The sequence below is a fragment of the Carya illinoinensis genome, chromosome 7, assembly GCF_018687715.1.
Source record: "Carya illinoinensis cultivar Pawnee chromosome 7, C.illinoinensisPawnee_v1, whole genome shotgun sequence".
Lineage (NCBI taxonomy): Eukaryota > Viridiplantae > Streptophyta > Magnoliopsida > Fagales > Juglandaceae > Carya > Carya illinoinensis.
Window position 1 is genome coordinate 277,365 of NC_056758.1, and position 24,969 is coordinate 302,333.

The 24,969-nt window shown below is 37.2% G+C and overlaps 4 protein-coding genes and 1 long non-coding RNA gene across 13 annotated transcripts; 1 reads left to right on the forward strand and 4 right to left on the reverse strand.

Moving 5' to 3' along the window:
• Positions 1-1,218: 1,218 nt before the first annotated feature.
• Positions 1,219-4,136, reverse strand: LOC122314866. 3 transcript variants are annotated; one of them, XR_006243893.1, is made up of 4 exons: positions 3,917-4,136; positions 3,396-3,758; positions 2,916-3,228; positions 1,219-1,764 (listed from the first exon to the last, which is right to left on the reverse strand). It is a non-coding gene; the product is annotated as an uncharacterized LOC122314866 (long non-coding RNA). The 3 variants fall into 3 exon arrangements; XR_006243891.1 differs by having other exon boundaries at positions 2,916-3,758; XR_006243892.1 differs by having other exon boundaries at positions 2,916-3,809.
• Positions 4,137-4,832: 696 nt separating this feature from the next.
• On the forward strand, positions 4,833-12,485 carry LOC122314807 (serine/threonine-protein kinase/endoribonuclease IRE1a). 2 transcript variants are annotated; one of them, XM_043130414.1, is made up of 7 exons: positions 4,833-5,256; positions 6,111-6,336; positions 7,416-8,839; positions 9,677-9,849; positions 10,127-10,373; positions 11,020-11,323; positions 12,059-12,485. In XM_043130414.1, exons 1-7 carry the CDS (start codon positions 5,108-5,110, stop codon positions 12,203-12,205), a joined length of 2,670 nt encoding a protein of 889 aa, XP_042986348.1. In that variant the 5' UTR covers positions 4,833-5,107; the 3' UTR covers positions 12,206-12,485. The 2 variants fall into 2 exon arrangements, with proteins under 2 accessions (XP_042986348.1, XP_042986349.1); XM_043130415.1 differs by having other exon boundaries at positions 4,833-5,210.
• Positions 12,486-12,678: 193 nt separating this feature from the next.
• Positions 12,679-13,302, reverse strand: LOC122315356. Its single transcript, XM_043131224.1, has one exon. It carries the CDS (start codon positions 13,300-13,302, stop codon positions 12,679-12,681), a length of 624 nt encoding a protein of 207 aa, XP_042987158.1.
• Positions 13,303-14,016: 714 nt separating this feature from the next.
• LOC122314806 (glutamate receptor 3.6-like) lies at positions 14,017-19,272 on the reverse strand. Of its 6 annotated transcripts, none has more exons than XM_043130410.1 (7): positions 19,063-19,272; positions 17,907-18,224; positions 16,417-17,768; positions 16,053-16,330; positions 15,519-15,550; positions 15,012-15,418; positions 14,017-14,757 (listed from the first exon to the last, which is right to left on the reverse strand). In XM_043130410.1, the coding sequence occupies exons 2-7, from the start codon at positions 18,169-18,171 to the stop codon at positions 14,272-14,274; spliced, it is 2,820 nt and encodes a 939-aa protein (XP_042986344.1). In that variant the 5' UTR covers positions 18,172-18,224; positions 19,063-19,272; the 3' UTR covers positions 14,017-14,271. The 6 variants fall into 6 exon arrangements, with proteins under 6 accessions (XP_042986344.1, XP_042986346.1, XP_042986343.1 ...); XM_043130412.1 differs by lacking the exon at positions 19,063-19,272 and adding an exon at positions 18,914-19,051; XM_043130409.1 differs by lacking the exon at positions 19,063-19,272 and adding an exon at positions 18,687-18,892.
• A 770-nt stretch (positions 19,273-20,042) lies between these two features.
• On the reverse strand, positions 20,043-24,690 carry LOC122315317 (glutamate receptor 3.6-like). The gene is made up of 7 exons (XM_043131171.1): positions 24,623-24,690; positions 23,957-24,243; positions 22,504-23,858; positions 22,055-22,332; positions 21,761-21,792; positions 21,246-21,652; positions 20,043-20,651 (listed from the first exon to the last, which is right to left on the reverse strand). The coding sequence occupies exons 1-7, from the start codon at positions 24,625-24,627 to the stop codon at positions 20,217-20,219; spliced, it is 2,799 nt and encodes a 932-aa protein (XP_042987105.1). The 5' UTR covers positions 24,628-24,690; the 3' UTR covers positions 20,043-20,216.
• Between the last annotated feature and the right edge of the window lie 279 nt (positions 24,691-24,969).

Below are 24,969 nucleotides of genomic sequence, written 5' to 3' on the forward strand. Positions count from 1 at the left end.
TGGATAAGTTCCTTAAGATAATAGATAAAATTAATTTTCAAAAATTGTCTATTGAAGTAACAATTTCTATTAATTAATAATTTTCTTTTACAATAATTGCAGTATTAGATACTGAAGTTTATTTAAACTGCATCCAAGAACGATTAATACATTCTAAATATTTTTGAAAAAATCAAAGAAATTTTATCTCAAGCCAATGGCACAAAACTAATTATAAATTATAAATTATCTAATGTACATCTCTGTAACAATGGAATTTGTTTTAAAACTATCTTTATTCTGGTAAAAAATATTAATACTAAAGTAATATTAGAAAATCTATTCATTGCTTTATTACATCATTTTTCTATAATAGATAAAGGAATCTCTACAAATATATTAAAATAGGAAATTCAATTCAAATTTTTATTTCCTCATTTTTCAAAGGAAATAGATTCCTTAAAAGACAACTAATTATATAAAGAAATTAATTTTCTAATAAAAAATAAAATCAATATGAAAGGAAATTAAATAAATTTTCTAAAATAAGAGCTAAAATACAAAAGGATTGAAGAACAATTAAAAGGCCAAAAATTAATAATTTTAAAACAATAATAGAAAAATAAGCATGCTCTAGTTTGCTCAATACTTTCTAGAGTAGAAAACAACAAATAGTTGAATTACCTTATGATAAATAATTTACTAAAAAAATATCACAACTAAGGCTAGGCCTATCAAAATGAATAATGAACTATTATAATTTTGTGAAAATGAAATTAGTGACTTATTAGAAAAATGGTTAATAAGAAAAATTAAATCACTATAGAGTTGTTCACTCCCTCCAACTATTTTTTTATTTTTTATAAATTATTATAGAGTTGTATTGCCTTTTATGTTCAAAAATGAATTAAAATCAGTAAAAATTTGATCTTGTATTCTAGAGTACTTTTAATGTATGCCATGATATGCATTTCTAAAATCTTGAGTTAACTAGATCTTGTCATGGAATAATGATATGGAATATATTAATATCATTTAATCAAGGTTCGAGTTTTCCATCTAATTATATATTTCATTTTTTTTAAATTGTAAAAAGATAATATGATCAATATTAATCTTTTTCTAAAAAAATTATAAAACCAGAGTCATGAAATTAACTGATCGATCCATTTTCATCTAAAACCATGGCTTTATCATTTTGGGGTCCAAATTAGAGAGATAACCCATTCATGAACAATATGAGAAACCCAACATTAAGGATTAATGTGTAGAGATTATACATCCATGTACAATATTCATGTAGAGTAATATATATGCATGGACATCCATGCTGGAGGGTTCTAATCAGTCGAACATTACTACAAGATCATCAGAACTCGAGAGTTACAATATTTCCCCAATAATCTGACATTAAGCTTGACCATTAATTAATAACATAAATAGACGGGAATTAAGTTAATTTCCCAATTTTAAAATTTAACTAAATTAACCAACTGAACAAATTAAGATACAATATCAGTAGCATTTACTTGGCCCCTTATGACAAGTATAGATTCCAAGACTTTAGAGGAAGAGGCCTGCAAGTTAGAACTCAAATCATCTGCTTGATGAATTTGCAATATTGATGTTTAGGTTTGGTAACTCAATGTCTTCAAATTCATTTACATTTGACTTTGTTTCACATGGAGACTCAAGATCAGATGGCAGCTGCGAGGATATTGGCGTGATATGCTGCGGTTTTTTCACCATACTCTTTTGGGAAAGACGACAAACCACCTATTCTTCCTGGAAAAGAAAAGAACACCCAAAATCTCTCAAGAATTAACCAAATCAAAAGAATTCATTAGAGTCCGGGTGCAGGTTCTGTAAGAGACGCATCATTTATGCATGGAAAACAATCAATGAAAAGCTGCTGGTGTTGAAACCTTTAGTCAAGCACCTTCTGTGCAATTTTGCTATTGCTTGCTCAAACACTAATGAACGAAACACAGTATAAGATATAAGAAGCCTGGAGAAATGTTTCACAAACTAATCCAATGAAAAATTGAAAATGAGAAGACCAGCCACAAATAAGCTAGGAAAAAATAAAATAAAAAAGATTTAATATTTCCTACCTCTCTCTCTCCTAATCATTCAGCTGGCTATAATTGGTACTTTAATACTTCATGACAGAAAAATTTTGAATATTTTTATTTTGGTAAATAAGAATGGTTTTGAAATTGACCATCATTTGTCAAAGATTTTCTACCTAGAGTCCCATCAATTCTAGTTCCCAGTTGAAATACCCAATAAGATATTATAATAGCTTGTAAGAAAAATCTGGTCCAGATAACATGTGCAAGATTTAAACTCATGATTAATAAGAAGTTTAAAATTGTTCACTTAATTTTGTGGTCATTAAACACATAGTAGTCTCCATTTCAATTAGTTATGGCTTTCAAATCAGTTTTACGTTTAAACTCAAGTTAGTACTTTGAATTAACCCTTTCAAGAAGCTAATTTCAGAAAGTACTGATTTCTCCTTTTGATAAGTACTAGGCCAGAAATTATATTAATTATTTACAGTTGAATTATAACCCAATCTTTGAAGTATGGTTCATAAAGGCAAAGTATTTTCTCACCTATGCTATCTGCTCCTCAAAAAAGGCAAGAACTGTAATATTCTAGTAAAAGTTGAAAACTTCTTTGTTTTACAGCAACCCCAACAAAACCTAATGCAATTTGCACCAGAGCTCTCTTTCTCCTCCATAGATACATAATAATTAATCACAGAAAACAAATCCAGAAACCTTCCAAAAGCTTAAAGCCCTAAAAAGCCCTAAACAAACCGAAGCCTACCCATTAAAGACTCAAATAACCAGAAATGGAAAAACGAATGCATGAACTCCCCAGAACAATTGGTTTCAATCAAAATAAAGTCAGTAAGAGAGACATACCAATGTTAATTGAACTGACTTGCAGAGTGAGGCTGTAGAAAATCACATTAGGTTGAGTCTCTAGCTTGCAGAAGCTACAGGGGGAACTTCGCGTCTTTGACGGAGGAGGAGGTTCTGGGGGAATGGGGAAGAAGGAGAAGGGAATAACCCAGTACTGACGTCTCTCTCAATTTCGTCTCCCACCCTCTAATCCGCACTGTTTCATTAACATTTTCCATTTCATTTCCAATTTTGTCCCCCACCAAATGGGATCCGCACCGTTTCATTAATCAATTCCATGTCATTTGTCGTGCGCAAGGGTGCACAAACTTGACTACGAACAACATTTTCAAGAAAATGTTGAATGAGTTACTGTAGTGTATTAAGGAACCCAACGAGATGTAATAAAATACTTCAGGAATTAGAATGAAAATAGAGCAAATAGGGAAGGTGTTTGATAAAAGGCTTCAAAGAGTCACAAGTGTATCGATAATGGAATACCTTGAGGGATTCCAAACCTCCATACAAAAGTGTAGCGTAAACAATTTTTCAGATTCCAGATTCTCCCATCTCCACTTCCTTCCTTTCGACTATATTCACTCTCTACAACAAACTAACAACTTCTAGGATTGTTAAACTGACCTCTATGAAATTAAACTAAACATCACATACAACTCCAAATGAAAAGAGCATCACAGCCAATAAAATGACTTCGTATTAGGACGCCCTTAGCTCCACTGCTCCATCGTGCCATAAGTTGAAACATTGCATTGCAGGCAAAGGTATTCTCCAACAAACGACGCCGCATTACGACATGATCATAATAATTTCTCTCTTGGTTTTGTTTCTTTTACACTTTCGTCTCTGTTAGTTTTGAAAAAGCTTTGGTTACCAAGAATGAAATTGAACCGATGCCTTACAGGGAAGGAAAATGAAAAATATAGAAGAAGGAAATCCATGAAAAAAATCGTCAGATACAATAAACCCTTGCAAAAATGGACTGAGATGGAGTAGTGAGTTACCAAGAACGAAATTGAACCGAAGCCTTGCAGAAAATCCCAGTGCTACCTCAACCTCTTGCAGAAACACACCTCCTCTTCAAAGAAATCCTCAGTTAGGGTTTCGTATTGTAATGGGAAGTCGAAGGAGAAGTCAAATGGGAGGAGGCAAACTGGGTGGGAAAGAGCACTTTGGTCCTTTGGGAGAAGAACACAAAAATGCGAAACGCACCGTATAGAGAGGATGCCCTTCAACTTGTAAGGAGCATAGAAATGCACTGTTTTATTTAATCCAAACGGTGCGTTGCGAGTCCACGTAGGAGATGTTAGGGGTGTAAAAAAAACCGATAAACCGGTAAATCGGACCAGACCGGACCAAACCGATGGGATCGGTCTGGTCCCGAGTTTGGTTCGGTCCAGTACTGGTTTTATTTTTTTTAAAACCGATCAAAATCAGTTCGGTTCCAATTTTTCTTTTTCTAAAACCGGACTAGACCGGACCGATTTATATATATTTTAATTTTTTATATTGTATATAATATTTATATATAATATATAATATATAATTATATATAAAATAGTTTTGTATTATATGATAAATTACTAATTAATATAATATCAAATTTTAAAATCTTATATTATTTTGTTTATTGTATTAATAGTTATACTAATATTATATAGTGCATATTAATAATTATACTAATACTATATCACTATATATTATAATATATCATTATATTAAATATTATAATATATCATTATAGTTTATAATTTAATTATAATATATTATAATATATTATTATTATAGTATTATATAAATATTATATAAAATATAATATTATATATTAAAATTGATAAAACCGAAATATCGATTTAAGAGAATAACTGGTACGTAATGAGTTTTAAAAAATATAAAATCGATACTTACCGATTTGTTCTTAAATTTTCTCTAAAACGGACGGAACCGGACCGGTCACCCTTGGGAGATGCTGTGCACGACGCTGCATTTTCGACTTCTTCATAGATAGGATATTGCGAGTGCTCTAGGTTACGGGTTCGGATATCCTAAAATTGCAGGGATGGAAGAAGCTTAGAATCTTCCATGCTGCCTGTTGCTATTCTCCCAACCCTTGACCATCTCCTTATTCCCACGACTCACAGCCTCTCTTTTCTCAAACCTATCAACATTAACTTCCAATTTATCTCATTTCGGAGATGAAACACCATTTTATTTGTACCGTATGCTTGTTTTTGTTATTCGTAATCTCGGCGTTTTCGAGCTCATTTGGTGAGTTATCGCTTCGGAGTCCGTATGGGGGTGAGTTATCTCGGAGCCCGAGTCGGTCTCTATTGTCTATCTCACCGTGAGTTCTTATGTCTCTTTTCTCACTTGTTGTGAATTTATTTGTTTTTCCAAGTTTCTTGAATAAATTTTTCAAGGAACATAGTTTGAAATCGAATATGTTCAGCAATTCTAAGTGCTAACTCTGTATCATTCACGCTGGATAATTTATGGAGTCTTTAATGGTTGTTGGGCCCGACTCGCAGACAAAGCATAGTTTTATTTCTAACCCCTAGGTTTGGAGGGAGGGGTGAGGAGAGGAGATGATAAGAAGTGGAAGAATAGTTCAGTGAAACTTTTTTCGGCCTTTCCTATAATTTGATGTTTAAAATGAATGGGTGGTGAGCTTCGAAATCCCTCCACTTATTTGGCGGTATGGTTGAAACTTGAAAGCGGAGGACATGATAAGATCTTATGTAAATTTGGAGTAGATTGAGAATAGTGACGAAATTGTGGTTAGAAGTTGTTCAAATTTTATGAAATTGTTATGGTTGAAGATTAAAGCATGGAGAAATTCATAAAAACGCTATCTCGTTCATAAAAAATCCCCTCCATTTGAGGGACATGTAAGGGAGTTTGAGATGGCAAGGTACCCCACTAAATCCTCTGAATTCTTTTCCGTATTCTTGTCACTTATATGCCCCGTGTACTTGGACTATGCCTATCAATATCATCAATAAAAGTTTTGGTTACTAATTAAAAAGTCTTTACCGTATTCTCTCTCCCTCTCTAAGTTAAGCATCGTTACCTGTTAATTGTAGATTAGCTTTCATTTGAGTAACACTATACATACTCATGCACTGTACGCACAGATCTATATTCTTTTCTTTTGGTACGAGTATCTAATTATGTTATGTTGCCTTTCCTTGGGAACAGTGAACATAGTACGACACTAATTACTGGCTTGGACGGGACAGTCTATTTGGTGGAGAGTAACTCTAAGAGAGTTATCTGGTCGTTTGCATCAGGAGCACCAATTTATACTTCATTTCAGGCTCCATTCAGCCAAGATAAAGATAAAGAAAATGCGGGTGGCAGATTTTTCATAGATTGTGGAGATGACTGGGAATTGTATATGCACACTGAGCACTTTGGTAGAATGGTATGTTGTATCAACACTTTTATGAACACCAACCACCAACCCCCCCCCCCCCCCCCCCCCCCCCCCCCCTTTCTCTTCTTCCTTCTGGACCCACTCACTTGTCTAAAGAAAACGAAAGCTTCAATTGAAATTGAAAAGTGTTGATTATTGACTGGTTACTAGTTTCTTACATTTTTTTTTTTTTTTTATTGTGTGGAACCCAGGGTTTACTACCCTCAGGTTGGTTTGTTGGGCCTTACCTTGTTGGGATTCCATATCATTAAAAATATATTTTGTAAAAGTAAATTTGGTGAGGAAGCTAACCCCTTGGGAATTGACTCAAGTTGTAAGGACATTGCTCTTGGGGATATGCTTGTCCAGATCTATGGTTTAAACCCTTGGGTGCAAATAATTTCTGAGAGTCATGTCCCATGAGTGAAAAGCCAATGATTTACCTAATCCATGTAATGGGGTGGCACTGCAGGGATATAAAATACACGTTGCGTTTGCACGGTCTTCAGGGTTCCTTGTCAATAAAAAAAAATGATGAGGAAGCTGAGTTCTATTTTTAAGCTGTTGCATTTGTTAAACCCTAGGGGTTGGCTTAAGTGGTAAAGACCTTGGTTTTGGTGGTATACTCTCTCCAAGGTCCAAGGTTTGAATCCCAATGGCTGCAAATAATCTGTAGGGGCCATCAGACAAATAGATTTTTCCTTTAAATTACCTGAGGTGCACTTGTAGGAAATTCCTTGCCGAGGGTCCGTGCACCCTTGGGATTAGTTGGGATGCTCTTCCTGGACACCTGGTGCCAATAAAAAAAAAAAAGAAAAGATGTTGCATTTGTCGATGGATTGTTGGCATTGAAGGAATTTCTAGGCTCTCCATTGTGGCTTAACCTCTGTAGTTGCTTGATGTCAATGATCACTGGAGACTATCACATTCACATGTTTTTATTTTTCTTCTAATCACTTAATGCTACTTGCACAACCTAAAGTGTCCCCTTATGACTTCACCTATTATGATACCAGTTCTGGTTGTGTATAAATACTGTTTCACTTTGTTGTGATATGCCTTATTACTGATTGTTATTGCCAATGCAGAAACTATCGATGTCTATTGATGAATTTGTCAAAAATACACCCTACATATCTGAGGATGGGGCTGTTACGCTTGGATCTAAGAAAACAACTGTTTTTGAGGTTGATCTTAGGACTGGAAAGTTGATCCGCACTTACAGGTTCAATTCTCAATCAACATTGCGAAGTGATGATGAAAAACAGAGTGTTTTATATAAGGATATATCCAGTAAGGAGTTGGTAAAGCCTGGATCTAAGAGTCCAGATATTGTTGATTTGCGACTGCACATCACAAGGACAGATTATCTACTGACGTCATTTGCTCGAGACTCGGACAAAACTTTGTGGAATATGACGATTGCTGAAATTGGGGCTTCTTTGCTTTGTCTAGATCCTTCTAGTGGGGCTTCTTTGAATTTTCTGGATAAGCTTGGTTTAGAAATTGGAATTGACTTTGCTTTGCCACTGTCATGTCACACAAGAGGCCCTATTTTCTGCCATCGTAGTCATATTTTGCTAGAATCCTCTGAGATTGAAACGCTCACAGGGGCTCATCTTGGAGATATGCTGCTACCAATGCCTCCTTCAGGTTTGATAATTCCTATAAAACCCAAGGTTGATAGACTTGTAGATGATAGTGACACAATGCTTCAATTGCCTCCTAGGGAGATTGATGATACAGGGATTGTTGAAGTGCATGGCACTAAATTTTCTCTTAGTCACATGTTAATCATGTTTCGTGAGTGGTCATCAGCATTTTCCATCATCATGTTCATGATCATTCTTGTTGTGGGCCTTGTCGTTAAAGGTTGTGTTCTGTTTCTTAAAGAAAAAGTTTCGTTGAATGAGCTGCCTTATAATTCTAGCTCAAAAGCTGCATCTTTGAAGAGGAAAAAAAACAACAAATCAGCAAACAATGATGATGTTGAGAAAAAGGATAATTATGCGCACATTGATGGTGAGAACAAAACACTGTTGCACATCAATAAACTTTTAGATGGTGGCTCAAATGGACGCAAGATAGGTAAACTATTTGTATCAAACACTGAAATTGCTAAGGGAAGTAATGGTACCATTATCCTCGAGGGAATATATGAGGGTCGACCAGTTGCCGTAAAACGTCTGGTCCATGCTCATAATGATGTGGCTTTTAAAGAAATTCAGAATCTTATAGCATCTGACTACCATCCAAACATTGTTCGATGGTATGGAGTGGAATATGATCAAGATTTTGTCTATCTCTCTTTGGAGCTGTGTACTTGCAGCTTGGATGATTTGATCCAGGTTTACTCAGATTATTCACAATACCCAGCATACAATGAGAAACAAGCTACGAGAGCTATGATCGATTATAAAGCCCGTCTAGAGTCCATGAAGAATAGAATGTCGGGCATCAATTTGTGGAAAGCAAATGGTCATCCGTCACCTCTATTGTTAAAGATGATGAGGTTGGTTGGTATGTCTGTTTATCATTTTCACATGATAGTATTTGTTGGTTTATCAAAAGGAGAAAGAAAGAAAGAAAGATGAAAGTAGCCTTTATGTTTAGCTCAGATAATTCCTATTATCATAGCCATAACGTCTATTTATGTGTAGCTTTGTTTTCTTATTCTTTGTTCCTATTTGGCATAACCAACTATAGATCTTTCTAGTGGTTTTGCAAGTCTGCCCACTTAGTTGCAAACCCGGTAACAGTTATTAGTGCCCCTTGACGGTTAAGTATAACTCATTAGGCTTGGCTCATGTATGTTTGCACTTGTGTTGTCTAGTGTTTGAATTTCATTCATTTATTTGGCATAGCATCTGAAATGACTCAGCCTCATTTATGTGTCCAGCAGTTTTGAGGATTTTGGATATAATATCTTCACAATGATTTACTGTTATTTGTAACAGGGGTGTACAATAATGAAAGAGCCATCCAAGAGGTTGGATTGTTGTCATTAATGCATAAGAAAGATGAGGCAAAACTCCACACTTGTGGGACTTAAACATACATCTTTGGTAGACATCATCATACAACCTTGAAAAGTTTTGAATTGCCATGCTCATACCCCAAGTTTTCTGTACTATCCATAAGTTTAGTTATTAGGCTGGTGAAATGCATATTTGATTTGATATTGATTTCAATGCTTTGAATGTGACCCTTGTGCCTGTCAAGCCCCACATGAACACAAGTGTAGGCTAACTGCTCCTGTATGATTTTTAAGTTCAGTTTTCATTTTTGGATCAAATAATTTTGATTTTTGTTAGCATCTTCTTAACCCCCTATCTTGCATTTGACACAGGGATGTGGTTTCTGGGCTAGTGCATTTGCATGAATTGGGAATAATTCATCGCGACTTAAAGCCTCAAAATGTCTTGATAATCAAGGAAAGATCTTTATGTGCAAAACTTTCTGACATGGGCATTAGCAAGCGCCTTGTTGGGGATATGTCTTCCTTGAGTCATCATGTTACTGGCAAGCACTCTTACCTAGTTATTTTTTTCAGTAGTTTTTGCCATTTATATACAACATCATTTAGTACGTGCATAGCTGATGTTATCTATTGCGTGATGAGTTTTGAAAGGTATGCTTGGTTTGACCATTTTGATTGGTTTACCTTTCTGTCTGGTGTAATGAGAATTCAAGTTGTGGAACTCGCAATCTTGGATCAATTTTTCTCAATTGTTCTATCCTAGCTAGCTAGTTATGCGTTTCTTGTTCATTATTCAAATTATGTAATCACATGCCATAGGTTCTGGCAGTTCTGGTTGGCAAGCACCGGAACAACTTCTGCATGGACGGCAAACACGTTCTGTGGATCTGTTTAGTTTAGGCTGTATCCTTTTTTTCTGCATAACTGGAGGTAGACATCCATTTGGTGAACGTCTTGAACGTGATATCAACATTGTGAAGAACCAAATGGACCTCTTTTTGGTAGAGAATATCCCTGAAGGTGTGGATCTTATTTTTCATTTATTGAGTCCTGACCCTGAATTAAGGTGAGTATTACTTCTCTTAATGCTGTTGAAAATGTTTGTTTTTTAGTATGCAATACTATTCTCTACCAGATTATGGAAGTTCGGCATGTTATTTCTCAAATCGTTTTAAATTATTTTAGTTTAGCTTATCAATTTAAAAAAAGTTCTAGCATGTTAACTGATTTCCAAATAAAAACATTTGTCTAAACCTACCTACGAATCGAGTAAAGTAGAATTTTGATGCTCCATTAAAATTAGAGAGTTTATTTTGTTTCCCAGGCGTAACTAACCTACCCATATCTAGTTTACTTTATGGGTTGAAGGATCGACACATTTTGATTGGTCTTGACCTCCAATAGCTTTTTGTACTTTCTTACCAGGTTGTAGGGTGGTCTAACCACTAATTACTTATGTCGAATATACTGATATTCTAATAATTCTAATAATTTATCTTCATTATTGGATTTACCAACCCCAAAAAGTGATTTGGTGCTTCTTGAGAGAGAGTATTGTCTTGAGTTCAGTGTACGACAGAATTAAACAGTCAATGATTGATTGATTTTATCATTCAATCATTAGCACATCATATGAGCTTTTCTCCTACTCCCATGTTATATGCTTCTTTTCCAGTAATATTTGCATTTACAAAGTGCTTATTTACTCTCAGACCTAGGGCATCAGAGGTGTTGCACCACCCTTTATTTTGGAGTTCTGAGACTAGACTGTCATTTCTTCGGGATACTAGTGACCGGGTCGAATTGGAAGACAGGGAGACTAATTCTGAATTCTTGAAAGCATTAGAAAGCATCGGGTCAGTAGCATTGGGCTCAAAATGGGATCAAAAGATGGAACCTGCATTTATCACGAACATTGGCCATTATAGACGGTACAAATTTGATAGTGTTCGAGACTTATTGCGTGTCATGCGAAACAAGTTGAATCATTATGGAGAACTTCCAAAAGAAATTCAGGTTTGTTTCTCAAATTAAGAATGGGATATGTTGAGCCAAACAGCATCACTTAGCTTATTCTAGTATGATCTATTCCAAATCCCATATGCATAGAAACGCACACATGCATTAGAGTATCACGATCATTTATCAGATGGTGCTGCAATAATGATGACAAGACTTGCATTGAATCTGTAACATAGTTTTAAAGAAATTTAGAAAACTCAAATTTGAAGGGTTCTCATGTATTCCAGAATGAGAGGGTTGGATGGTGGGCCCATGGAAATCAGTCCTGAAGTCAGTCGAGCTGCAATTTACTTCTTAACCGGGTCAAGATATTTACTATTTTTAGGCCAGGTTGGTCAGTTTGATTAGGGGTGGGCAGTGGGGGCCCCCGCCCCCGCCCCCCGTCTGCCCCACCAACGCATAGGCGGGTGGGCTACCCCGCACCGCCCGTGCGGAGGCGGGGGCCCCCTACCCGACACGGAATACCCCTAGCGAGGGCCGGAGGCAGGCAGAGCCCAACCTCACCAATACCTCTATCAAACTAGTCTCACTTTAAAGTTGCCATTATTAGGCTGGGCAGCCTCAGTGACAATATTTATCCTTGGTCATGTGGACTGAATACGATTAGATCTATTATCATATAAACTATTGGATAATTTTCATATCCCCCTTTTATCTTTGTAGGGGATAGACTGTTATTGAACAAATATGTAGCTGATTGTTTTTTTTTATTATTCATGGTTATTTCAGGGGCTCTTAGGACCAGTACCTGAAGGATTTGATAGCTACTTTGCTAGTCGATTTCCAAGACTCTTAATGGAGGTCCACAAAGTTGTTTGCAGATACTGTCGGGGAGAGGGATGGTTTCGGAAGTATTTGACTATCAACGTTGATTAGCACGTGGGCCTATATTTAGCTAATTATGAACTGGTTGTGGCTGCATTGGTGATTTAGATCTAATTATATAGAGTTCATATTCAATTAATCATAATAAACATGGTGTTTATAGGTGTAAACATACTAATAATGTATAGAATGTATAGAATGTGTATTGATTAATTTTATTATGTGTTGCAGTATGTAATGGACCATTCTTACCAATGACTGTATTTGAGAGAGAGTCTCCAAGAGGATGAGAACGAGAGAATTAAGAGAGAAAGAAAACTGAACTACGTAATCTTCATTCTTATTCTTCTTCCTCCGTTCTGCTTTTTATTTTTTGAAAGGGAGCTTGAAGCTCGTTCATTCAATACTCAATAAATCAGTAATACAGGGAGGTGATTCCTCAATGTTTACAATGGTATCTGACTCAAATAAAGCCTTTCTTAGCTAATACATGGGCCACTTTGTTTACTTCACACCTTACATGCCTAACAGACCAAAACGGGTAATGGTGGAGACATTGTTGTGTCCTGAGTTACCATGTCCATGGTTGAAACGTTCGGGGGTTTGGCCATTAGTGCATTTACCACCTGCTTTGAATCTCCCTCTAGAACAACCTGGGAGAGGTCCAACTGTAGGCCAAATTTGGTTGCCTCGTATGCACCACAAGTTTTAGCTAGAGCATGGCCAGGATACAAAGATCTCCTCTTTCTCAAAGCAGTAGTCATTTGGCCTCTATGGTCCCTTACAATGACCCCTATCCCAACTCTGCACTTCGTTTTGTCCACAGCCGCATCCCAGTTCATTTTAAACATATTCTTTGGAGGGGGAGACCATTTAACTTGAATTTGTTCACCTTGTTGTGTATTTTCCCTTATGTTTCTATTGGCTTCCAGCTCAAGCATAGCTATTGAGGCCTGACTTACAACACTACTAGGGTGTTTGAACTCTCCTTGGAAGATAAAAGAGTTCCTCCTTAGCCAGATAAGCCGTGACACGATGGCAAATTCTTCAGGGACATCCAAATCAGCAGATTGGCATAACTGGTTCCATAGCTCTCTGAATGACATTGGAGGGAAGTATCTCTTCTGTAGGGTCCTTGAACACTGCATCCTTCCCTTGCATTCCTCGTATCTATACGTATCATATTAAAGATGCATACTGAAATTACATTGGACGATAGTGTATTACTTATTCTACTTACATGACAACAACTCTTATTAAAATGATAACGTTCCTTTAACCCATAACCCACAGGTCTTAGGATTGGAACCTGACTCTAATACCAACTATAATAGACCCTTCTTACCAATGACTGTATTCAAGATAGTTGGTCTCCGAGAGAGAGAGAGAGAGAGAGAGAGAGAGAGAGAGAGAGAGAGAGAGAGAGAGAGAGAGAGAACTGAATTGTGTAATCTTTTTTGTTATTTTTCTTCTTCCGTTTTGCTTTTATACATTCCTCATATCTATACAATATCGTATTATATTAAACATGCCTACTGAAATTACATTGAACGACATCGTATCACTTATTCTACTTATGACAACCTCTCTTATTAAAATGACAACGTTCCTTTAACTCATACAACGCCATATTAGTTCCACTTTTAATCAACTAAACTACCATCCTTCCCTTGCATTTCTTCTCACGATCACATCAGTAGACTAACGCCTTGTCAATCACTACTTCTCTTCTGCCATTGTTTCCCAACACATGACACATTAATCTTAGAAAGTAAGCCACCACCGGCGAGTGACGACACTGTTATTATAATTCTTTCAAATTTATTTGTCCCGGATTTTTTAAGAAACTAGAAGGCTAGCCAAGAGGGAAATAAATGTTTCATGTTCTGTATTTTAATCAAAGTTAATTAATTCTGAATCCAAAATTTGGTGATTTATGGAGGAATAGACGGCTAATGAGTTTACAACAATCTGGGCTGGGTCCAAGAACAAGGAGATTCTATCATGAATGTGGACTACGTGATACGCTCCTCTCTGGAGCGGAAGTATAAATGTATTATATGTACGTATAAGAAAGTTTATGAGGTTAAAGTAGGTCCAAGCTGTAGATGATGTATTTAGACTTCGTTACTAATATCAAGACTCTTAATGGAATTTGCTTCCATATGTCTCCTCTTGGAACTGTAACTGTGGGTTGATTCATCTTCACCTGTACTCCTAATTGAGGCCTTCTCCATTTGCCTTCTCTTAGAGCGACTTTTGACATCCTCTTCCTTTTCGTCTATAAATGTAAGAAATGTCTGAACACGTCCAGATCCCGAGCTTCTACCAGAAGGCTCGAGTTCCTCTGAGTGCCTGCTGAACTGGCGCAACATCAGAATTAAGTATATACAGAGAGCGAGCAAGCAAGCAAACCCACATGTCACAAAAAGACCCCAAAAGCTCTTGAGCTGAAGACGATCCACTTCAAGCTTTGTGCCTTGTGGTGTGCATGCACTCCTCGTAAGCCATTTGTCATGCATTCTCTGGAGGTCTCCGCTCTCAGACAATCTTAAAATCGCAGTTGACATGTCAACTGCTAAAGGTGAGTCCCGTGGGAATGCCTGATGAGAATAGAAGAACAAAACCATGCATGTTGTTACTGGCCAACAGCACTAGGGAATGAAATGTACGATTGATTAAACGCTTCCTATCTGTCTAGAGCCACCTACAGTTTACTCTTTGGTGAAAACACGTGAATAAACCACTTAGAAGACATTTATACGTGTTCAAAGAACGTTGAAGAGGAGAAAACAGATCAATCTAAAACCGAGCAGTGCAGGGGAGTATGGTTTCATTGATAAAATCAGATACTTACAAATCCCCACCCGGCTTTAGTGAACTGTTGACCAATGATGCTGAATTCACATCGAGTTGAGAGGAAGAGGTCTACGTATGCACGCTCATCTACAACTGCAGCAACACCTCCCCCATGGGGACCGTCTTTTAAGGCTCTAGCATACTCTTCAGGAGAGTTAAGAGGAATGAGTCTGGACTCGCGGATGCCAAGCTCCTCCACTAAGTAGTCGCGTGCAAATGAACCTTGCTGGTGGCCAATCGGATCATTGCTGCTAATTAGAGTTTCAATCCCTTTGACGGGAGAAGAAAGCTGCTGCACTGTAAGGATTGAAGTCAAACTTGCAGTATAGCTCGAGTTGATTATAAGAACCACAAATAGCCATATAATTAGCACCAGGCGGCCAAGGGTGCTGATTGTATTTTGCTCTGCATAGTAACAGAAAAAGGTAACCTAAGTTATACTCGTGCTGCCACTATCATCTATGGCTATGAGAAATTAGAAACAAACTAGAGCCGATTCACTTACTATGGGCAAAAAACAAAGTTGAAAGGCTAAACCTACAGATCAAACAAAGCACAAACGTGAGTGATTGGTGAATTACACCAAGATGATGCAATAGAAACACGATTAATTCATCAGAGACACATTATGCTAGAAAGAAAGAAATTCCTAACAAAACGATCTTGATGCAGTTTTCAATAACTCTTAGTGGTTTGCACTTGTATCATCATAAATGAAAACCCCATCGAAAATTCCTAATAAATTGCAATTTTCACATTAGTACTTTGATCTCTAGATCTCTGCAGCAAAGAAGAGTAAGGAGTTCTCTTCCCTAAATCAGATTGAAAAGATTGCTAGTCATTTTCGTCATCATGATTTTATGTCCACAAAGAAGGAACAGAAAAAAGAACTTCAAATAAAATTGATGATAATATGTTTACACTAATCACGTAGTAAATCTAGTCGGAAGAAACTTATCTTGGTGGGTTTACACTAAGCAAAACATAAAGCATTAGGCGGTTTTCGGTTTTCATAAATTTGATATGTTCAAGCGCTCACCATAGAACAGTGACAACTTGTTCTTTAGGGGGACCCCGGAAATCATCATTGATTCTATGCTCCAAAATCCAAACTACAAATCCAACAATGAGGAAAAATATAGCTGTAACACACCACAATCCTGGAGTAAATGGCCTTAAAAATGCCCATGCACTAGAGTTTGATTTCCTAACAGGGGCCACTACCACTAGCCCAGATTCAATGTATGGTTGTGTAAAATCCACCATTCTGGTCCGGTTAGTGATGATTGCGATGTCACCTATTGCTGCATCATACACCTACATGGTTGAAGAAAACCAGAGAATCAGAAAGTTAAAAAAAAATTCTTGGGAGTTGTTAGCAAGATTGTTTTGTTAATACTTACACCCGTTGTGATCAAACGCACAAGTTCAGTATCACTTGGGTTATTACGACCATCACCAAATGGGACTAATTTATATGGGACTGCATATGGCAACAAGTTCACTGCGGCAGTAAATACATCAATGCAGTACCCCTTGAATGTGTCAGTGCCTTCTACTTGTGAGACAATTTCAAGATAACTAACTCTTTTTGGCACTCCAATTCTCAATTGCCTTCCATTGTTTGGGAAAGCCCACCCACGAGGCCGATCTGTTGTTTGTCCAGGCCAAATCACGCTGTTTAGTCGTTGGTTTGCACTGGAACGATTGGGCGGTTTCGTGTAAAGTATTTCCGGAGGCAGGACAGATAGCCCAGAATAGTTAGACCAATACCCAATCCTCCTATATCCTACGCCAATGACATTGATTACTTCAAATGCAGGATGAATAAAGTTCCTATCTGATGTAAAATTAATGGATCCTGTTACACCGGTCATATTAACCTGTAAGATGTTCTTAAGCAATAGGTTCCCTCCATTAAAGATGCTCAAAGCATCAAGATTCATGCTTCCTCCTTTTAGCTCAGTTAACCTTGAATCATTTGAGAATGAGATGATTCCCCCCTGATTGAAAAATGCATCAATTGCATGAGCGAGAAGCCAAACAGTGTCATAGGCATATAGTCCATAGGTACTTAGTCCAAAAGCGCCATTGATACTCTTTCCACTAGACAAGTTACTCCACCTAGAAACGAATTTTCTTTTGAGTTCTGAATCTGGTGTGTGCATACGCAAAGTAATAATTCCTTCAAAGTTTTCCGTTGCATCTGAAGTGAGCTGAGGATCTGTATCCAGGTTAGTAGAGAGCCAGTTAGTAGCTATCCACACATACCCAACTCCCATCATCCCAAGAGATTCTGCAACCTTGATAACATCTGGACCAGAACCGGCATAAGTGTGAAGAACAATAATCCTAGACTCACTTAAAGCAACTTTAACCAGTACATCAGTTATTTGATCCCGGTTCACTTCAGCAGGCATAGGTGCCTTGAATGAGATCTTACAACGTCTCTCGGCAAGCTTATCCCCCAATGCAGCAATTCCATTTCTGCCATGGTCATCGTCAACATAGACTGCAATAACCTCTTTCCATCCATAGTAGTCCACAATTTCTGCTATCGCAGCCATCTGAAAAAGGTCACTCTGAGCAGTTCTAACAAAGAAAGGGAACTGAAGTGGAGACAGGGTGGGGTCTGTCGCTGAATATGACAATAGAGGGACTTGAAGCTCATTAGCAATATGAGATATTACGTGAGCTGTTACAGAGAGTTGAGGGCCAATTATGGCCACAGTGTCTTTCTCCATGAATTGTAAGGCTGTTATGACATTAAAAACATAGAAAATCATAACCCAATTCCGATTCTTAGTAACGTACCACATGAGAAGATGACAAATAAAAACAACGAAGAGACGATGATTAATGAAAAAACAATGGATATAAGTAATAAACATACCCTCAACAATGCCCAGAAATCCGCTGTAGTTGGAGTCCTGCATCGTAAGATTTATCTTGGTTCCAGCAAGAACATCTGGGTCAGAGTTCACATCGTCAACTGCAGCTTCTATTGCTACTTTCGCAACCTTGCCAATAATAGAGAGGTGAGAGAGAATAGCCCCAACATTTACAACATCCGGTCTGTTAGAAACATTAGTAACAACCCCATTTGAGGAGGTTCCATGGTAGAAAACTATCAGTACGAGAAGCCACAATATATTCATGGTACAGAGCAACCTTTTTAATCACAAATCCCTACCCAAATTATCACCTTTCTCTGCAAAAAAAAAAAAAAAAAAAAAAAAAAAAAAAAAAAAAAAATCAAGAAACGATAAAACTGCATGGCAACCATATTTCCAAACACATACACTCCAAAAAGATGTTAGATTTAAGGAACACCTGAAAGTATGTCTAAGCAACATATGAATGAATCATCGCAGAACATGAAGCAAGGAGTGGTGATATAGAATTTGCGGATTCAAGCTCAATTTGAACTTTTACGATGAAAAGAAAGCCGATAAATTGAAAAAAAATAAAAATTGTCTAGATATAAAAATGATACAAAAAATAAGAAGCATGGAATCACGGACTGACATGATCACAGAAACATGTGTGTTTTCTGCTCAATGATCAAGACCTAACAAGACCCCGGATAAGTAACAATAAAAATCCAACCAGGCATAAAACATGACATAACAAGTAGCAACCTCCAGAGCCAAGGAAAGAAAAAAGTAACAACCGTTAAGAGCAGAAGGAAGCAGGGACAAAAGGTTAGTGGGAAGGGAAAATCGACGAAAAAAGAAACTCCGATTCGAAACAAAGAAAAACAATAGGCAGGATATACATGTGGGGTTATAAAAAGTGCTGATTTTATAGAAAATAAGGGGATAAGGGAATCTCGAGAAGTGATAAGGGAAATCTCGAGAAGTTTAATACTATGGGTGAAGGATAAAGGTTTTAACTTACAAAGTAGCATATTTAGCAGTCAATTATAACGCGTTACAACTATGCTTATAACCCTGGATATATATTTTAAATTTTTGTGGAAAAGAACATGAGGAACTGCAGAGAAAGAACAAACAACGAAGGAGAAGTTAAGGAGGTCGTGGTCTTACACTGATATATACGGTGAATATAACTGAAGTGTAACAAGGTGGTTGTCATGCTCATGCCGTTCGATCAGCGAGGCGGATTTCATATATGGATTGTCGTCGGTATGCTCATGTACACGCATGTGACGTGGTGGATACATGGACTTTAACTAGAGAGACAGAAATTAAAAAAAGCATTTGGTGGAATCTGGGAATGATGGTGCTGGTGGGGGGGTGGGGGTGATGTCCAGTGCTCAAATGGTTGGCAGTGGTCATTTCTCTTTCTATTATATCGGTCGCAATCACAAGAGGCGCATAATTTTCATGTGGGTGAAACAGAGAAAAAGACCTTAGCTAAGGCAATGATGCTTACCTTAACAGATCCCTTCTTTTTTCAGATGACAAACAATAACTTTTGATCTATTTCATTCTCATTAGTTAATCTATTAACTGATTATATTTAGTTAAAATAATTATAAAAATAATGAGAAAAAAAGAAATTGTGACAACCCCGGAGTCCATAAATAAATGAACTACTGGTCCCATATATAGTACCTACATAGTGTACAAGGAAGGAAGGAAGGAACAAAATATGTAGGACCCCCTTGCATGCTTAATTTTGTCATTGTTTCTGTTGGCCGGAGGACCACCCATATGAGTGGTCTCTGTAGTCAACCCTGCCAATAAAAATGTTGTAACTTTATGCTTTTATATATGACCAGGACGTTCTTTTTGGACAATATATATATATATATATATATATAATAGCCACTTCCAAACTAAATAGAAAATTTTAAAATTTTGAGGAACAAATAGAAAAAACACTTTTGAGTATGTCCATTAGATCGAATAAGATAATCTCCATTCTCCACCACATGATATATATATAATAATAATAATAATAACATGAGCAGTATACTTGTATGCATATATATATATATTGATGATCAGGTCCAGCTTGTACGTATAACGTACATATAATATCCATTATACATGACTTTGTGGAGACCCAACGTCATTATCACGTCACGCAGATAGCTAGGGAAAGTTAAAAAGTTATTAATTACTAGCTAGAGCTAGTTTGATCCAGAAGTAGTAAAAGGAAATAATTAAGCTACATATATATATATATATATCCAGCATAAAAATTAAAAACTAACATGCATGGGAACCGTTTACTAAGGAGTCATCATGATCTCTCCATGCACTCTTCCATTACTGTGGACCCTCTGATCCCTAATTGACCTTGAACTTTTCGACTCGCTTTTCCCTTCTGCTTCCTCATGATGATGATCTTCCTTTTCTTTAACAAATGAAAGGAAGGATCGGAGACGCCCAGATTGGGGACTGATCTGTCCGGAATGCCTCGTGTACTCACGTATCATCTTGATGAGATAAAAAAGGAGAGCAAGAAGACAAACGGAGCCACAGAGTATGAAGAGTCCCCAGAAGCTTTGGAGTTGTAGGCGATCGACGCCTTGCTTTGTACCTTCAGAGCTGCATGCACTTCTTGTGAGCCATTTGTCGTGAAGCCTCTGTAGACCCCCGTTCTCTGACAGTGTTAGGATCGCTGTTGACATGTCAATTGCTAGTGGCGAGTCTCGTGGAAATGCCTAATTAACCACATGATCGCTTTATATATAAGAATGCATGGCATATTATATTCTTAATTATAAGAGTGCATGCATACATGGCCTTATATATATATACATATAAAAGAAATTATATTTGAGAGAAAAAATTAATAATTAATATGTGGATCGATATTCATGTATTGTGCTGAACATGTTGCAAATTCTATAAGCACTCATGCATGATGGTCATGAACGATTAATTAATGCTGACATGGAGATCCGATCTCGTTTTGTGTGGTTCTCCTGGTTTGCAATATTCACTACTGCATGATCGAGTTAGCGACTCAAAGTAATTGGATATATACCACTACGAGTAATATTAATTAATCCTTCCACTTGTGTGCAGGTTAATTAATTGAAAATGCATGCGCATTAATTCCAGCACTTCATGATCAATGTTTTCTGCAGTATGCCGCGCTTGTTAATTAGTACGTAGCTCAACCAAGTAATGATGCAGAGTAGTTCATGCGCGCAGCACAAAGCTATATATTATATATATATAGGTTTATAAATAACTAGCTAGCTAGATTATTATATATATATATATATATATGTGGAAAATTCTATACTTACAAAACCCCAGCCCATTTTGGTGAACTCTTGACCAACTATACCAAATTCGCATCTGGTGGAAAGGAAGAGCTCCATATATGCACGCTCGTCAACCACTGCAGCAACTCCACCCTTACTGGGACCGTCCCTCAATGCTTTCTCATATTCTGCTATCGAATTCAGAGGAACTAGTCTGGACTTGTGTATGTTGAGCTCGTCTGTTAAATAATTTTCAGCAAATGAACCTCTCTGGAAGCCGATTGGTTCACTGCTTGTTACTAAACTTTCGATCCCTTTCACTGGGGATGATAGCTGTTCCACTGTCAGGATTGATGTCATGCTTGCTGTGTAACTCGAGTTCAGTATTAGGACTACAAACAGCCATATTATCAGCACGAACCGACCCAGAGTGCTCGCGATCCTCTCTCCTACGAACGTACATGTATATATAATATATTAATTATCTATAATATATAGCTAGCTAGATGATCAGCTGGCTGCTAGCTAGGGCATTATAATAAAAAATCGCTACTTACTGTGAGAGAAAAACAATGTTGAAAAGCTAAACCTGCAAATTAAGTACACCATGCACCAGATTAGCATTTGGCCGGGGGATCATATATATATTAGATCAGGTTCAAGATTCATGAAGACTATACATTTGAGTACTCTATTTTGTATCCAAACTAGCATCACCAATTCATGAAGGAATTTTAATTTCTTGACCTTTCATTTTATATATACAGCTTCACAATATCTATCCATCGTCAAGATCATGCATGATATACAAGTGGAGGAATATATATATATACACACACATATGGACTCACCATATGATGGTGACAAATTGTCTTCTGGGAGGTCCCCTAAACTCATCATTCGTCCTGCGCTCCAAGATCCATACAACTGCTCCCACAAGAAGGAAATATACACCTGTGGCACACCACATCATTGGAGTAAATGGTCTCAGAAAAGCCCAAGCGCTAGAGTTCAACTTCCAAACTGGGGCCACTACCACTAGCCCAGACTCGATATATGGCTGCGTAAAATCCACCATCTTTGTCCGGTTTGTGGTAATTGTAATGTCGCCAACCACAGCATCCAAGGCCTAAATATATATATATATATATATATGGAGTTCATTAAAAAGATCATCAGGAAATTAAACCAGTGAAATAGCAACACAGCTAGAGCTTCATACACATGATCTATATCTATATCTATATAACAAATTAAGCTAAAGAAACTTCTAGTAATATATTAATTAATTTCTACTTACACCAGTTGTGATCATGTGCAAAAGATCCAAGGTTACTGGATTCTTATGTCCATCCCCATATGGAACGAACTTATATTGGACTGGATATGGTAATTCTTCCTTTGCAGCATTAAATACATCAATGCAAAAGCCACCATACGAATTATCAGAATTCTCTATCCGCGAGACAAACTCACGATAATTAATACGGTTTGGCACTCCAACGCGAAGTTGCCTTCCGTTGTTGTTTGAGAAAGCCCACCCACGAGGCTTTTTAGTGGTTTGGCCAGGCCAGATTACGCCATATAGTTGCTGTTTTGAGTTGGCATTGTGTTTGTCTGGATCAGAAAAATTAACTGATAAGCCTGAAGAATTGGACCAATAACCAATTGTCCTAATTCCTGTGCCAATGACATTGATGACTTCGTATGCAGGGTGAAAGAGGTCCCCCTCCGAAGTGAACTTTAGATTTCCAGTTACACCTGTTATATTAACCCTTAAAATGATATCACGCAACTTGTTCCCTCCATCAAAGATACTCATAGCATCAAACTGCAATCTTCCTCCCTGAAACTCGGTCAAACTTGTATCGTTTGAAAAGGATATGTTCCCCCCCTGATTTAGAAATTCATCAAGTGAATGAGCAAGAAGCAAAACAGTGTCATAGGCGTACATACCATAAGTATTTAGTCCAAAACGACTGTTTTCTGTATAATTTGATGCAGTCAAAATATTGTTCCACCTAGAAAAAAGTTTTTTTTTGGGTTCTGAATCCGGAATATGCATGCGTAACGTAAGAACCCCTTGAATACTGTCCATTGCCGCTGAATTCGGGGAAGATTCCGTGTCAAGTACTGTGGAGAGCCAATCGGTGGCTATCCACACATATTCACTTCGCATCATATTCATTTCCCGGGCCGCATTTATAAGTACATCTAGACCCCAGGTAGCAGAAATGTGGAGGATAAAAACCCGAGAATCCATTGAATTAACCTTCAAAAGTGTTCTGGTGATTTCTTCCCTACTTAATTTGGGGCTCATAGGTGCTTTGTAAGAGATTTTACAACGCTTCTCGGCTAGCTTGTCCCCTAAAGCAGAAACCCCATTTCTGCCATGATCATCATCAATATATATTGCTATTACATCTCGCCATCCGTAGTAGCCAACAATATCTGCCACGGCTGCCATCTGGAAGCCATCGCTTTGCGTTGTTCGAAAAAAGTAAGGGAACTGAAGTGAATTCAGGGTAGGGTCAGTTGCGGCAAAGGATAATAGAGGGACTTGGAGCTCATTCGCAATATGTGAAATTATATGAGCTATAACTGATTGCTGGGGACCAATTATGGCCACTGTATCGTTCTCCATAAACCGCAGAGCTGTATAAGAAATAACCGGAAATAAATTGTCAAGGAAGTAGTAATGAAAAACTGTGAACAAGAACAGAAGACGTAAGACATTGTTGCAGAGGACGTACCCTCAACAATTCCCAGAAATCCGCTAGATAATTTTGTATCCTGCATCGCAAGTATTAGCTTAGTTCCATTGAGAACATCTGGACTGGAATTCACATCGTGGACTGCAGCTTCTATCGCTAGTTTTGCAGCTTTCCCAACGGAAGTATTGAAGGACAAAATGGCGCCAATGTTAACGACATCCGGTCTTGGAGAAGCAACCGTACCGGTGCTAATAAAAAGCCCATTGTAGAAAATCATTCCCAGAAGCCACGAGTACATGATCTTCATGGTGCATGGATTGTACGTACTACAAATTAACACAGCAAACGAAATTAATATATAGTCATATATATATACGATGAAAATAAGCCGCGCGCGGAATACTAAATCCAAATTATGTTAATAAAAACACAAACACACGAATACACAGAAATATATATGCATGCATACATATATTTACGTCGTATGTACTTGATCATAAGAAGCCATGAAAGAAGATTAATAGATCAGGTGATTAAAAGCGCAGTTGGAATCTTCAAAGTCAGTCCATTATTGAAACTGACTTTTTCAACCAAAATATTTAAAGAAAACCACATATATATATATATATATATATATTATCTATCATGTAGCTAGACAGAGATTTAGTACTAATTAATTATATAATATATCTAAGCCCTGATCACCTCATGTTATGGATGCGCTTAATTCAACATGCATGTGCTCGATCGATCGGAGTGGGATAGATATTTGGTAGCTGGCTATCTATCCTTGCATATATATATATATATATATATATATGTAAGACAACAGCTAGGCTAGCTAGCTAGCCTCCACTGATATCACCGAGCAGCCACAATTGACTAGAATGTCATTTGTTTTCATTATTAATGTGAATTTAAAACAATATATATTAGTAGTGCGTATTTCGTGATCCGACAACAATATATCCGGTACCTCCAGTAATGGAATCCATAATGACCGATTGATATATCGTCTCGATCGGCACTCGGTAACCATTATATCAATTCCA

Coding starts and splice junctions, on each gene's coding strand:
- LOC122314807 (XM_043130414.1), top strand. CDS start 5,108: ATGAAACACCATTTTATTTGTACCGTATGCTTGTTTTTGTTATTCGTA. Junction 8,840..9,676: donor CTATTGTTAAAGATGATGAG/GTTGGTTGGTAT, acceptor CATTTGACACAG/GGATGTGGTTTCTGGGCTAG. Junction 11,324..12,058: donor AACTTCCAAAAGAAATTCAG/GTTTGTTTCTCA, acceptor TGGTTATTTCAG/GGGCTCTTAGGACCAGTACC.
- LOC122314806 (XM_043130410.1), bottom strand. CDS start 18,171: ATGAATATATTGTGGCTTCTCGTACTGATAGTTTTCTACCATGGAACC. Junction 16,331..16,416: donor TGCGTTTGATCACAACGGGT/GTAAGTATTAAC, acceptor TCAACCATGTAG/GTGTATGATGCAGCAATAGG. Junction 15,551..16,052: donor CAAGTTGTCACTGTTCTATG/GTGAGCGCTTGA, acceptor TTTGATCTGTAG/GTTTAGCCTTTCAACTTTGT.
- LOC122315317 (XM_043131171.1), bottom strand. Junction 22,333..22,503: donor TGCACATGATCACAACTGGT/GTAAGTAGAAAT, acceptor ATATATATTTAG/GCCTTGGATGCTGTGGTTGG. Junction 21,793..22,054: donor CAATTTGTCACCATCATATG/GTGAGTCCATAT, acceptor CTTAATTTGCAG/GTTTAGCTTTTCAACATTGT.
- LOC122315356 (XM_043131224.1), bottom strand. CDS start 13,302: ATGCAGTGTTCAAGGACCCTACAGAAGAGATACTTCCCTCCAATGTCA.